Here is a 12,860-nt window from a genome sequence, read left to right on the forward strand (position 1 = left end):
ACTCCTTCCTCTCCGTCTCCCTCGGCTGCGTCAAGAACTGTATTTATGCAGGGTGCAGCACAGCTGCCAGCACGCTGCGGCTCGGAGCAGTGTGAGCTGCAGCAAGCAGTAGGACGCTGCGAGGGCCATGGTTGGTTAGCGGGCAGTGCAGCAAATTCAGTAACCAACCGCCTGCCACACCAGTATGCAACGTCCCCCGCGGAGACGGCAACACAACCTGACTGGGCCCGGAGATGTCAGGCTGACAGTGAGAGCCGCGCCGTGGGGAATCATGATAATGAAACATTGTAGCCTTAGCAGGGAGTGAGAGCCTGAGCAGCCTAGCTGCAAGCCCCTGGTCTGGGAGAGCAGCACACATGCTGCCAGCTGCCCCCACTTAAGTTTTAGGAAGCGCTTCAGTAACAGACTATATGCATGACAATGCCTTTCAGTGCGGAACTGCAGAGTACCGCACTTTATATAGAGTTTTATATAGTGCGAACTTGAACCGTATCAGGTATCAGAGTTCTTTACATAGCACCAGTTTTGTTACATAAGGACACCTTCATTTTTGTTAGGCACAGGGAGATTAAGTGATTTGCCCAGAATCACAGGATGTTCAGCGTCATTGCCGAGACTTGAACCCAGTTCCCCAGATTCGAGGTCGACCACCCTAGCTGTTAGACCAACTCCTCTCACACTGAAATGCATTAGTCTAATGCCTGATGCCTGGTACTTGGCAGGACTGACAACTACAATGGTCATATTGAGTGTGGCCTATCACATCTCAAAGAGGCTGGCTCCTATGTGAATAGACTTTTTTTAAATTATGAGGGCAAAGAGGTCCTAGTGATTGTGAAGCTTGGTGACACTTCTAAAGTTGACCCGAAGACAAATGTTGACTTACCTGTATGTGGCTTTCCACCCGTACTGCTGGACGCGCCACCAAACGATCCACACAGGGACTACAAACCAGTGAGACAGACATTTAACTTCTAAACATGGATTGGGGTAATAGTATAACAAATAGTAATTAGAGTATAGTTTAAAGTGTCCCTAGTCATGGCATATACATATAGCAATTTTACATTTGTGTTCAAAGCCTCTTCAATATGAGTTTGTGAGTTTTTGTTATAAATGTATATATTTGTTTATACCAGTTAAGGGTTGTTCTTTAAGGAAACATAATCAGGCTGGGACCTAGTTGGACAAGACCTATTTAAATGGTATTCCATCTGTCTAGAAAACTCCAGGCAAGTGTCATTTTCAAGAAGCCTCCTCTAAAATGATCCCAGTGGCAGATGCATGTGAGGTTCAGGCCATAAATACCCCTGTATACCAAGACCTTGTATACACTCTGGGCTATATATAGAAACCCATTTATATCCCAATTGTATGTAACACCCTATAGGCTCCAATTGTACATATGAATGTAAACTTAGCCCCAGTGTCGACTTCACTTCTTTGGGTGCGAAGCTGGGCATTGAGATGCCTGTCCATCACTTCCGGAGACTCTAGACTTCTATAGGCTACACCTATAGAAGAGGCCCCAGGATGAACAAGCAGATCTGTACACTTGCTCAGGGCACCCAACCCTTCCAGAGGCCCCGGTACACGCCAGACTCATATAGGTTCATCCTTCACGAACACAGCGCAGGCATAACCCACTTCAACTTTCACCTATAGATGTCTCTTTCTTCCCAGCATCTCCTGGGCCGTGAGGCGCGGGCCCTGGCAGGGGGAGGCAGAGCCTGTCCGGCCGCTCCTCCTCCGACGCCGGGAGATGCGGAGCGCGCGCACGCGCACTTCAGGGACTGGGACTGGCACTGGCTGCACTGCACGGGCTGCAGTGTGCATCTGGGCGGCCGGCGCTCTCAGTGCCTTACCTGTAACGTGCCAAAGACAGCCGGGCTGCAGGGAGACAGGCAGGCAGGGGGAAAGAGAGGCAGGGAGACGGCGTCTCGTCGAGAGACCGAGGAGAGGGGGGGTTCAGCAGCGAAAAAGGAAAAGCAAGGGGAGACAGAGGGAGAGGAAGGGAGAAGGTACAGAGAGAGAGCGCGGATGGAGACAGAGCGCTGGCGAGAGAGAGCGCAAGAGAGAGGGTGAGAGAGACAGGGACGAAGGAGACAGCGGGAGGGAGGGGTAAGAAGACAGAGAGAAAAAAAACGAAAGGGAGGGAGAACAGTCAGGTTAACGAGGCAGCTAGAGGGTAGCAAGAGGGGGGTGACAAGTGGAGAGAGAATAGAAAGTAGAGAAAGAGCGAGGAGAGGTCGGGAGAGGAGAAAGAGGGGCATGGCAATACAGAGTTAAAGGAGAATGTTGATGTAGGAACGAACATAGAGAGACTGCGACAGTAGAGATAAAAGAGAAGAGACGGGCGAGGGGAGAAGCACGAATAAGGAAGAGGGAAGGATAAGAGAAAAAAAACAGAGTCATAAAGAGAGAGGCAAGAGACAGAAAGAGGGGCAGCAAAGTAGCAGTGGGGAGGGGCCAGAGGGGAGTGAGGGAGAGACAGAAAGTGAGAGAGGAGGAGGGACAGAAGGGAGAGTTGGGGAGAGAGGTGGCTTAGCAGCGAGCACCAGACAGGAATGAGGAGTTGGGGGAAGGGAGATGGCCCGTGGACTTGATTTCTCTGTTAAAACTTTAGACAGACTCGCCTTGCGGACTGCTCGGGCTCCGGCCTCTACCTACTCTTGCACTATTTTTATCCTTCGCCTTTGACCGTCTCCTGCATTCAGACTCGGCGACCAGGCTCTTGACTCACCTCTTCTGAGCGCTGGACTGCATGAAGATGGCGTCGCCTGCAGGGGGCAGCACCTCGGACCCTGGAACCGCCGGCAGGGGGGCCCTACTGCTGCTGCTACTAGGTGAGCGACCCCACACCTCACGGCTGCACGTGTGCCGGGGACGGGGCAGGCCCGCGCCAAGTCAGTCACTCCGGCCTGTGGGACTGTCTTTGAGAAACGCTGCCAGAATGTGACTGACTACCTCAGCTGTCTAGAAACTCAGTGGTTAGTTTGTAAAATAAAAAGTGCCGGGGCTCTCATCAGGAGACAGCGCTAACAGTAGAAATGTACAGGTATAATCTGCCTCCTGACTAGAGCCCCAGCACTTGTTATTCTGAAGAGGATTTGGCCATAGTCTACTGCTGACGATTTCAGAATTGGGGAACCGGGTTCGAGTCTCGGCGTGCCTCAATATAAAGTGAAAATAATGTGCCTTCCAAATAAGTATGTCCTTAATTTGTGCTGTAAGCGCTGGCATTGATGACTGGGTGCCGGTGCTGAGCACCTGCTCAAATTAAACACTTGGCTGTCTGGACGGCCTCCTCCTAAGTCCCGGTGGCCTAGAAAGGAACAAGTCTAACATGCTATCGACTGCCTCATCCCCACCGGCTTGGCTTCTCAGGCAGACGCACAGACATGTGACTGACTTTCCTCCAGCTCTAACGGCTCCTCTGGCCCCTTCTGATACAGACTGACCCCGTGCCAGCCGTACGGGGCAAAAGGAGGCACTCTGACGAGGTTCGCAGCGCTTTTACAACACTGTCTTGCAGTGTGTGGGCTGTTGCAGGTCAGCGTGTGTGCGTGTGTCAATGTTCCATCACACTATATTACCGGGTCAGGTGGGATTCGAACCTGCGGTCTACTGGCGCTGTGTGTGCAGGCGCAGATACCCGCCGAGCTATGGCACTTCATGGAAGATTGCTTTTTAGCTGGCAGTTCGAGAAGTTTGGTGTTGTTCCTTGGGGGTGAGTGGGCTGCTGCCACCCCCTCCCCCGGTAAGGCGCTTGCAGGAGGTGAGCGAAGTGCCGGCCGGTTAGTGTCAGCCACACTCGCTGAGAGTGACGGCGGCCCCTCCACAGCCCAGAGGCTGTCACTGGTCAGAGGTGTCAGTCACAGCACACGCGCCCTAAAAGGACACACTCTGCCAGCCGCGGGTGGGCACGTCGAGTAGGGGGAGCCAGGGTACTGCAACTCCACGGGGATGTGTTTATCCATACTTAGGGGATTGTGCATGAGCGTTAGAGAAAAGCCATGTTTGTAGAGAGCATTGCATGTTTGCTGGAAGAAGTGTATGTACATGCTAGTTAGTGTGTGTGTACCCGTTTAGGCATTTATCAATGTGCGCGTGCTTCTGTTTATTCGAGAATTGTGTGACATGGGAGCGTGTGTTTAAAACACTGTGCGTTGTTATTCGTTTAATAGCGTCGCACAACGCCTCCCATCGCCCTACAGCTCTGAGGGGATAGCGCAGACTGGTTTCAGGTGGTAGGCACTACGCACTACTTTCAGGGCCGGCTTTAGCGCCGGTGACATCCGGTGCGACAATCATTTTTTACACCCCCTCCGCCTCCCCCCATGACCACCTCCTCAGATTCCCTCATGACCACCAGGCAAAAGTGACCATCATCTCTCCATAGCCCCTCTTCTCACATACATTCTATTTGTTTTAAAACACTGGTAAAGGCTGGCTTTACTAATACGAATGTATATGTACCCACACAAACCCCTTTCAGCAACATTAGGAATAGATACCATGAAAAACTGGGGCGTAAAATATCGCCCTAACCTATTTTATGCAGTTTGCATGCAGCTGTTTCACGCCAGTTCATAACAGTCACTGTTACATTTTGGGGTTGTATCTTATGAACTGGGGTAACAAAAGGATCTCTCTGACAAAAGCAGTAATCCACTCAGCTATCCACATAAAATTCAGATCCGTGATCTGTACTGTACGCGTTTTTCGCAGCAGGTATATTAACCATTCTGTGCTACTTTATGGCAGGTGAAAACTGCCACTAGACAAAACTCTGAACTCTCTCTCTCTCTGACAGGAACATTAATCACAAGAGCTATCTTGACAGTTTTAATGCTGCCTGAAAACTGAACACAGAAGAGCTCTGCTGCCAGTGTTTTTAAATCATAAGTTATTGCTATACACAGTGACCCCCTCCCCTCCACCCCCACTCCCCCTGAGATCAGCGCCCAGTGCGGCCACCAGTCGCACTGCACTAAAGCCAGCCCTACCTACTTCATACCGTGCAAAGGGTGATGTGCAATAGGGAAAAGGACAGTGGCGGCTTGCACAGGTAAGAGCGGTGAGGCAGGGTGTGGTGGAAGTCGACAGACGCCGGGATAAGTAATATTAACTAAATAAAATCACTTACTTTGCGCTCACTGGCTTGTTTGCGATGCGGCAAGTGCAAAGTAAATGGTTATATTTATTTATTTCATATTTCTTATCCCGTCGCCTGTCGGCTTCAACCACTCCACCACCCCACCATTCCACCACCCTACCACTCTTACCTGTGCAAGCCGCCACTGGAAAGGGAAGATGCTGGGATATCTTGGGGCGGGTCTTGCTTCAAGGCGCTGCGTCAGAGGTGCCTCACAGTGCTGGATTTGGGATTAGGCAGTGCCTGAGGAAAAAAAACAGCTGTGGGCCAAGTTTTCCGTGCCAGGACAGTGACGAGCATAACATGTGTAACGTCACCTTGTGCACATGTTTAATGCAACACGTCTTGGTCTGCTGATATTCCACAGTACCGCTTTAATGTAATAGGTCATCAAGGATATTAACTGGATGAGTTCCAAATATAAAAGAGCACAAGTGTACGTTGCGTTGAAAGCGAGTCGTATTCCTGTGTTTGTGTGTTTTTTGCTCAGCACGTATTATTGAACGTTTATAAATGTGCGCGACAACTTTTCAATGAGGAAGGGGTAACGTCTGAAAATATATGTTCTTGGCAGTGTCTGACAAGGAAGTAGATAGCATGAATGCATGGTTTACATATGCACTCACGCATTTTATATACATTTAAATGCAAGTTCCACATCAAAGTTTATAGTTCAGCTTTGTGACTGGAAAACACAGCTATTCACATTCAAGTGATGGGGTGTGACCTCGCGCCCAGGGCTGTCAACAGCTTCAGACACACTGTAACCTCATTACACATTTCTGCTCTAATTAGAAAACCCGTTATATTTGTGTTCGCCTTGTTCCCTTCACTCTGTTCTAGAGAGGCCAAGGGAAGTCTCGAGCACTGGAAGGTGATAATAATGAGTGATTTATTCAAGGACTGCAACAAGGACTTTGAACAAACGATGAAACGAGCAGGGCCCAAGTCCTAAAAAAGAAGTGGGGGGACTAACCTAGTTAGGCAGTATGCAAGTGACATCATGGCGCGCAACCTCACGGTTCGCAACATCATGGCGCGTGACATAACAGCGCACAGCATCATGGCAAATTACATCACACATGCCATCGCAGGAATTGACATGATAGAAAGTGGCATCACAAGCCACCACTTTACAGGAAGTGGCTTCACAAGAAGTGACTGGGTCGAAACTGGAAGGGCATGGTGAGCAAAAAAACAATGGATTCAGGCCCAGATATATGTACTGGGTGAATGTATGGCATTTTTCTGCATTCTGTCCATCAATTGTTCTTTTTGCATTTGTCACCCCTGGTGGGACGGGTATGCTCAGACGTGAGTCCCGTGCTCTCCGTGCCACTGGAGTCAAGCAAGCCTGGCTGATGAGGGGTGAAAGCCGGATAGCGGTCCTAGAATGCTTGTTTCCAGTCCAGGGAGGACCTGGCCTGGTAGTTCGGGCTGGACAGTTCCAATTGGGCGCAGGGTCAAGACTGATTTGAATATGGCTGTGTCCAAACTGGAATGGCACGGTCAGCAAAGAAACAATGGATTTAGGCCCACATCTCTGTACTGGGGTGAATGCATGACATTATTCTGCATTCTGTCCATCAATTGTTCTTTTTGCAATCACAAGAAATGACATCAGATCTAAAGCCCTCACATATATGTTTAGCAGGTCTATTGTGTACGTTTCAGCGCATTGCGAGGCTAATAGCACAGTGAGCTATGGAAGAAGATATATGACTTCTACACCTAGCAAACCCCCAGTTTTATGTAACACATCCTGTACATTAATTTACACACGTATATAATCTATTGTACATTTAATATGCTTGTGTTGATGTAAAGCGCTCAGACACCCTGCATTGGGATGAGTAGCGCTAAACAAGAAAAAAGTGGTACTTAAATTATTTCAATGCCTCCTCAGGGGTAGTAAGCGCTATATACAATACATTTAGTATTATGTAAATACTGGGAGAGACCAACACATCTAACATTCTTACAGTGCATGCATATCTAGTAAACAGAGCCTGAACAAAGTGAAAAGCTGCCTCTCTTAAGTATGTGTGAAGTGCTAACCTTTGTTTCCCCTTTGCTGCATTCGCTTCTGGGTGTGAGGCTCCTGACTGCTCCCAGCCAGGAGACTCAAATTGGGCCTTTGTTATGGGCCCTTCCCCCGCCTGCACGTTGTTGCTTGTTAAAGATGGAAAGCAGTCAACTGCAGGTGCTGCCGAAAGTGTCCCTGGGACGAGTTCAGCACATTATTCAGTGGGGCACAAATTCTTGGCAGGGTGGATTGCGTACACCCTGTGAAAATAGTGGGTGGACGCCGTTCCACCCGCGTGTACCCCCGACTCGTGCCCTGGAAAGTGGAAACGAGTGCTTTAAATGAGGCACTCGCAGGTAGTAAAAGCCTGCACTTTTTTTCATCTCAAAGGGAGTGTACCTGGACTTCTCTGCAGAAGTGCAGTATTTTTAATGTGGGAATACCTGCACTTCTCTGAAAATACAGGTGCTCTGGGATAGAGAGTTCCTGCACCTAATCCCACAATCAAACACTGGCCTCAGTGCCTGGACTGGGTTAGAATGGCGAATTAACCCAACCAAACAATAGGTGGGAAGAGAGCTTGTATAGAAATACAGGCAGGGCAGGCATGTGGGCAGTAGATGTTTTCAATTTATATTTTTGTAGTCTATTTTTTTTTCTTCGGATGGAACCCAGGGCCCCCCGAGTATGCTGTATATCTGGGGGTCTTTTTTTCTGAGGGCTTCGGGCAAGTGGGTGCGGGCATCCTTTGGCAGCTGTGTTGGTGGTGCTCTTCTCGTGGCGTGGGCACCACCAACGTTGTGGGCACCCTGCTCCGATAAGCAGATTTCTCTAGTTTCCTCTGCTCGGAAGTCGCCCTTGGATGCCTTATATGAGTGTCCCTTTACCAGGAAGAGTGATATAACAATAAACCTTCTGAGGCAGGCTCTGAGGAATTACATTTTCTTTGAATTTTAATGCAAAACCGATTTCCGTGGTGTCAAAAGTGACCGATCTGTGTGTTCATACCAAGAACTCAGCAGGGAGTGCAGATATGGGGATACAAAAAGGAGTGAGATATGCGGGTCTGTGAGGGAGGGGGTGCAAGCAGCAGGGAAATGTAGGGAAGGACGAACTGGAGCGAGGGAAGACAAGTATCAGTTAAGATTTGTACGTAGCAATTTTGCTAAGCTTGAGGCTTCGTGGCACTGTAAATGACAAACGTTCTTTTTACCTGCCGTCATCAACAGTTCTCCCGGTGACCTTTGAACACTGAAGGGCAACTTTACAAGGCCTTGGTTTGATCCGACTACGCAAGCTGCAGGCAGTGCATCAACCCACTGAGCTATTAATGGCACGGGGTTTCGACTGAAGGCGACGGTGATGGACAGAGGAAGGAGCGAGTAACTGGAACAGACTGCGGCTACAGCAATCGATGTCTTGTCTCGGAGAGAGGACTTCTTGTCAGGCGCTCTGTCTCCGCTTCCACCCCTCCCTTCGCCCTCACTCCACTACCACCCTCCCTCTCTTGGATGACAAGCGTTCAATCTGACCCGTCCAAAAAATTCCACTCTGAATCCTGGCAAAATGCCCCAGGCTCTCCAAGACCTCCAACATGTCCCCTTTGACCCCGCGCCTCCGTCCAGCCCTCCTGTTTGTGCTTTGAGGGAACTGGCTGGGCTAGGCTCGCCACTTTCACTGTCCGCAGATGTTTAGGTCTATGGTTAACCTTGGTTATATTATATATATTCTACTTACTTATAGGGGTCTATGGGGGTTTTCAGCCAGCAGGCGTCATCTATAGGTGTTTTTGTGTCACTCACATTTTTCTTCTGCTCACTACAGTGTGCAGCATGGGGTAATGTGGCAGCCCACTTCAGCCAGTGGCTCACTCCACCATGAGTGGCTAAGAACATTCTGCTATTTTGCAAGGAGCGCATGTGCACACAAAGTAGTTCCTTTAATTGTCGAGGACCACCAAGGGAATAGGTGCATGGGTACTTTTGAAGACCAAAATCAATTTTTTCTTTAGGACATTTTTCTAGATTGATGTGAGCCCAGCAGTTTCCACAACATAAAAGTTTGCAATGATCCTGACAAAACAAACAAGCATTGACAAAGTCAAATGGCTGCTATAAATCAATCAATTATTCAAACATTTGTAGAGCCCGCTACTCAACCGTGAGGGTCTCAAGGCACTGGGGGCAGGAGGGGGAGCAGCTACTGATCAAACAGCCAGGTATTGAGGAGTCTCCTGAAGGTCAGCAGGTCCTGCGTCTATGGTAGGTGGATGGGGAGGGTGTTCAATGTCTTGGTGGCGAAATGGGAGAAGGATCTGCCGTCATTGGTTGTTCGGTGGATGCGTGGAACGTTGGTGAGGGCGAGGTCAGCGGAGAGGAGCTGGCGGTTGGGGGTGTAGAAGGTGAGTCGCTTGTTGAGGTATGCTGGACCTGCATTGCAGAGTGCTTTGTGAGCGTGGGTGAGGAGCTTGAAGGTGATCCTCTTGTTGACGGAAAGCCAGTGCAGGTCCTTCAAGTGGGCGGTGATGAGGCATGCTGAGGTTTTTTGTATGCGTTGGAGTCTCTTCTTGAGTTTGGCCGTGGTTCCCGCATAGAGGGCGTTGCCGTAGTCCAGCCTGCTGGTGACAAGGACCTGGGCGACCGTCCTTCTGGTTTCAGTGAGGATCCATCTACAGATCTTGCAGAGCATACAGAGGGCCTTGAAGCAGGAGGAGGAGACGGCATTGACTTGTTGGGTCATCAAGAGCATTGAGTCCAGGATGAACCCCAGGTTGTGTGCGTGGTCGGTGGGTATCGGCGCAGTTCCCAGCGAGACTAGCCACCAGAAGTCGTCCCAGGCAGAGGGGGCGGAGCCAAGGATGAGGACCTCCATCTTGTCCGAGTTCAGTTTCAGGCGACTGCTCTTCATTCATTCGGCGACGGCCTTCATCCCTGCGTGGAAGTTGTTTTTGGCGGTGGCGAGGTCTTTGGTGAGGGAGAGGATCAGCTGGGTGTCGTCGGCGTATGAGACTATGTTGAGGTTGTGTGAACGAACGATGTTGGCGAGTGATGTCATGTAGACGCTGAAGAGGGTAGCGCTGAGGGATGATCCTTGGGGTACGCCGCAGGTGATCTTGAAGGCTTTGGAAGGGTATGGAGCGAGGCGGACTCTCTGGGTTCTGTCGGTGAGTAAGGAGGTGATCCAGTCCAGGGCTTTGTCGCGGATACCCGCGTTGTAGAGTCGTGTGCACAGGATGTGGTGCAAGACGATGTCGAAGGTGGCCGAGAGGTCCAGGAGGATGAGGGCCGCGGTTTCGCCATTGTCCAGCAGGGCCCCGATGTCGTCAGTGGCGGTGATGATGGCGATTTCGGTGCTGTGGATGCTGCAGAATCCGGATTAAGACAAGTCCAAGGTGTGGTTCTCTTCGAGGAATTGGGTCAGTTGTCTGTTGACGATCTTCTCAATGACTTTTGCCGGGAACTGGAGCAGGGAGATGGGCCGGAAGTTCGTGAGGTCCTTAGGGTCTGCCTTCGGTTTCTTGAGTAGGGCGTTGATCTCTGCATTTTTCCAGAAGGTGGCGGTCTCGAATGAGCTGTTGAAGATCTTACGGAGTTGGGGTGCGATGATGGGGCTCACTGGTTAGAGGCGGCAGACCCGAGAGCAGAGGACGGCCCGGGACCAGGGTTCGATTCCCGGCGCGGCAGGTTTCTGGACCAGGGTCAGCGGACTCGATAATTCTCTCGCCTCGGTGCCCACTCTGATCAGCGATCACACTCGGCAACTCTGGGCATTAGCTTGCCTCATCTTCACTAACGGCCCCTCCAGACCGCCGGAGATGCCTGGTCTCACCCTGGAGATACCCATTAAGGGACCATCTCTCAGGGAAGCCAGGAAGGGTTTCGCAGCGGTCGAAGCGCCTTGGGACCCTCCGGGTAAGTAGTGCGCTATATAAATGCCTATACATACATACATACATACATACTTTGTTGAAGATGTGGTGGGGGCAGGGGTCTGATGGTGAGCCGGAGTGGATGGTGTTCATGGTTTTGATGGTGTCTTCGATGTTGACGTGTTTCCAGGAGATCAGGCGATCGGTGTGACTAGGGGGTGGTGAGTCTGGGTGTTAAAGCTGTTGTGGATGTCTGCGATCTTGCGGTGGAAGAAGGTAGCTAGAGAGTCGCAGCGGTCCTGTGATGGCGGGATGTCGTTGGAGCTGGAGCTGAGGTTGGCGACTTCATTCACGATGTTGAAGCTCTTTGCTATTGTGTGCGCTTTTGTCGATGTGGTCCTTCAAGGAGGTCCTTTTGGCCGTTCGGATGAGTTTGTGGTGACTGCGGCTGGCGTTCTTGAGGGCTGCATGATTGTCCTGAGTTTGCTTGTGGCGCCATTTCTTCTCTAGTCTCCAGCAGGTCTGCTTGGATTTCTGGAGGTCGACGGTGAACCAGATGGCTCTTCTGTTGGTGCGTCTGTTTGTGGGTTTCTTGATCGAGGCAAGAGTGTTGGCGCAGTCCTCGATCCATCGATTGAGGTTGCGGGCGGCTGTGTCGGTGTGGTTGGTTGGTGGGTCTCGGGTGAGGGTGGTGGTAAGTTGGTCTTCGGTGACCTTGTTCTAACTGTGGTGGGGCATTCGTTGCTGATGGTTGTGTTCGGTGGTTTTCTTGAAGGAGAAATGGATGCAGCGGTGGTCGGTCCAGTGGAGTTCGGTGGTGTAGCTGATGGAGACGTGGCTGCTGGCGTAGAAAATGGGATAAAGCGTGTGTCTGGCGGAGTGGGTGGGTGTCGTGATGAGCTGTTTGAGGCTGAGGTTGGCGAGGTTGTCCAGTAGTGTGTTGGAGTTGCTGTATTTGTTGTTCTCGAGGTGGAAGTTCAGGTTTCCGAGGAGGATGTTGTCTGTGGAGGCCAGGGCGTGCGCACTGATGGCGTCTGTGATGGAGTCAGTGAACTGGGGCCGGGGTCTGGGGGTTCTGTACACGTGGGTTCCTCTGAGGGTGGTGTTGGGATTGATGTGGATCTCGAAGTGCAGGTGTTCGGCGGTTCTGAGGGTGTCTTTGGTGTTGGTCGAGATTCTGAGCGTACTTCTGTGGGCGATGGCGATTCCTCCTCTCGGTTTGTTGGTGCGGTCCCTACGGGTGATCTTGTAGCCGTTCGAGATGGCTATGGCAATGTCGGGTGCTGATGAGGAGTTCATCCAGGTCTCCATCAGGAAGGTGATGTCAGGGGAGGATGAGTCAAGTAGGTCCCAGAGTTAGATGGCGTGCCTGTGGACGGAGCGGGTGTTGAGCAGTATGCATCTGAGGTGGTTGTGGTCCGCTTTGGTCGTGTGGGCAGGATGTGCCGGTGTGCGCTGGCATGTGTAGCTGCAGTTTCAGCAGGTGAAGGGTCCGTGGATGTGCTTCGGGGTGGCCAGGAAGCAGGTGGAGGAACGGCCAGCGTTGAGTACGTGGAGAGTTTTGGCATCGTAGCGGCATCTAGCTTTGTGGTGCTCGCGGGGGCCAGGGGATCCGGCGCTGGGCGTGGTCGAGGCGCGGACGGGCGCAGACGGGCTTGCCTTAGACGCGCCTTTGGCGCGCCCGATGCGCGACCTTGCAGCAGTCGACATTAAGTAGGGGAGAGGGCGGGACAGAGGAAGGGTGGCGAGAGCGGGGTTGTGTCGGGGCCGCAGGGGGTAGGGGGGGGGGGAATAATGCACAGAAGAAC

General features: G+C 51.3%; 1 protein-coding gene across 2 annotated transcripts in view; it reads left to right on the plus strand.

The window, feature by feature from the left end:
* The first annotated feature begins 2,509 nt into the window (after positions 1-2,509).
* SCN4B (sodium voltage-gated channel beta subunit 4) overlaps positions 2,510-12,860 on the plus strand; it is a 413,320-nt gene continuing 402,969 nt past the window's right edge. The window contains exon 1 of one of the 2 annotated variants that reach the window (XM_086957010.1): positions 2,510-2,846. In XM_086957010.1, coding sequence (XP_086813136.1) covers positions 2,765-2,846 — 82 coding nt within the window. In that variant the 5' untranslated portion in view covers positions 2,510-2,764. The remainder of the gene's footprint in view (positions 2,847-12,860) is intronic. The other variant, XM_086957011.1, reaches the window with a different exon arrangement.

The sequence above is a fragment of the Lissotriton vulgaris genome, chromosome 2_1 (genome assembly GCF_964263255.1).
Source record: "Lissotriton vulgaris chromosome 2_1, aLisVul1.2, whole genome shotgun sequence".
NCBI classification, from domain to species: domain Eukaryota; kingdom Metazoa; phylum Chordata; class Amphibia; order Caudata; family Salamandridae; genus Lissotriton; species Lissotriton vulgaris.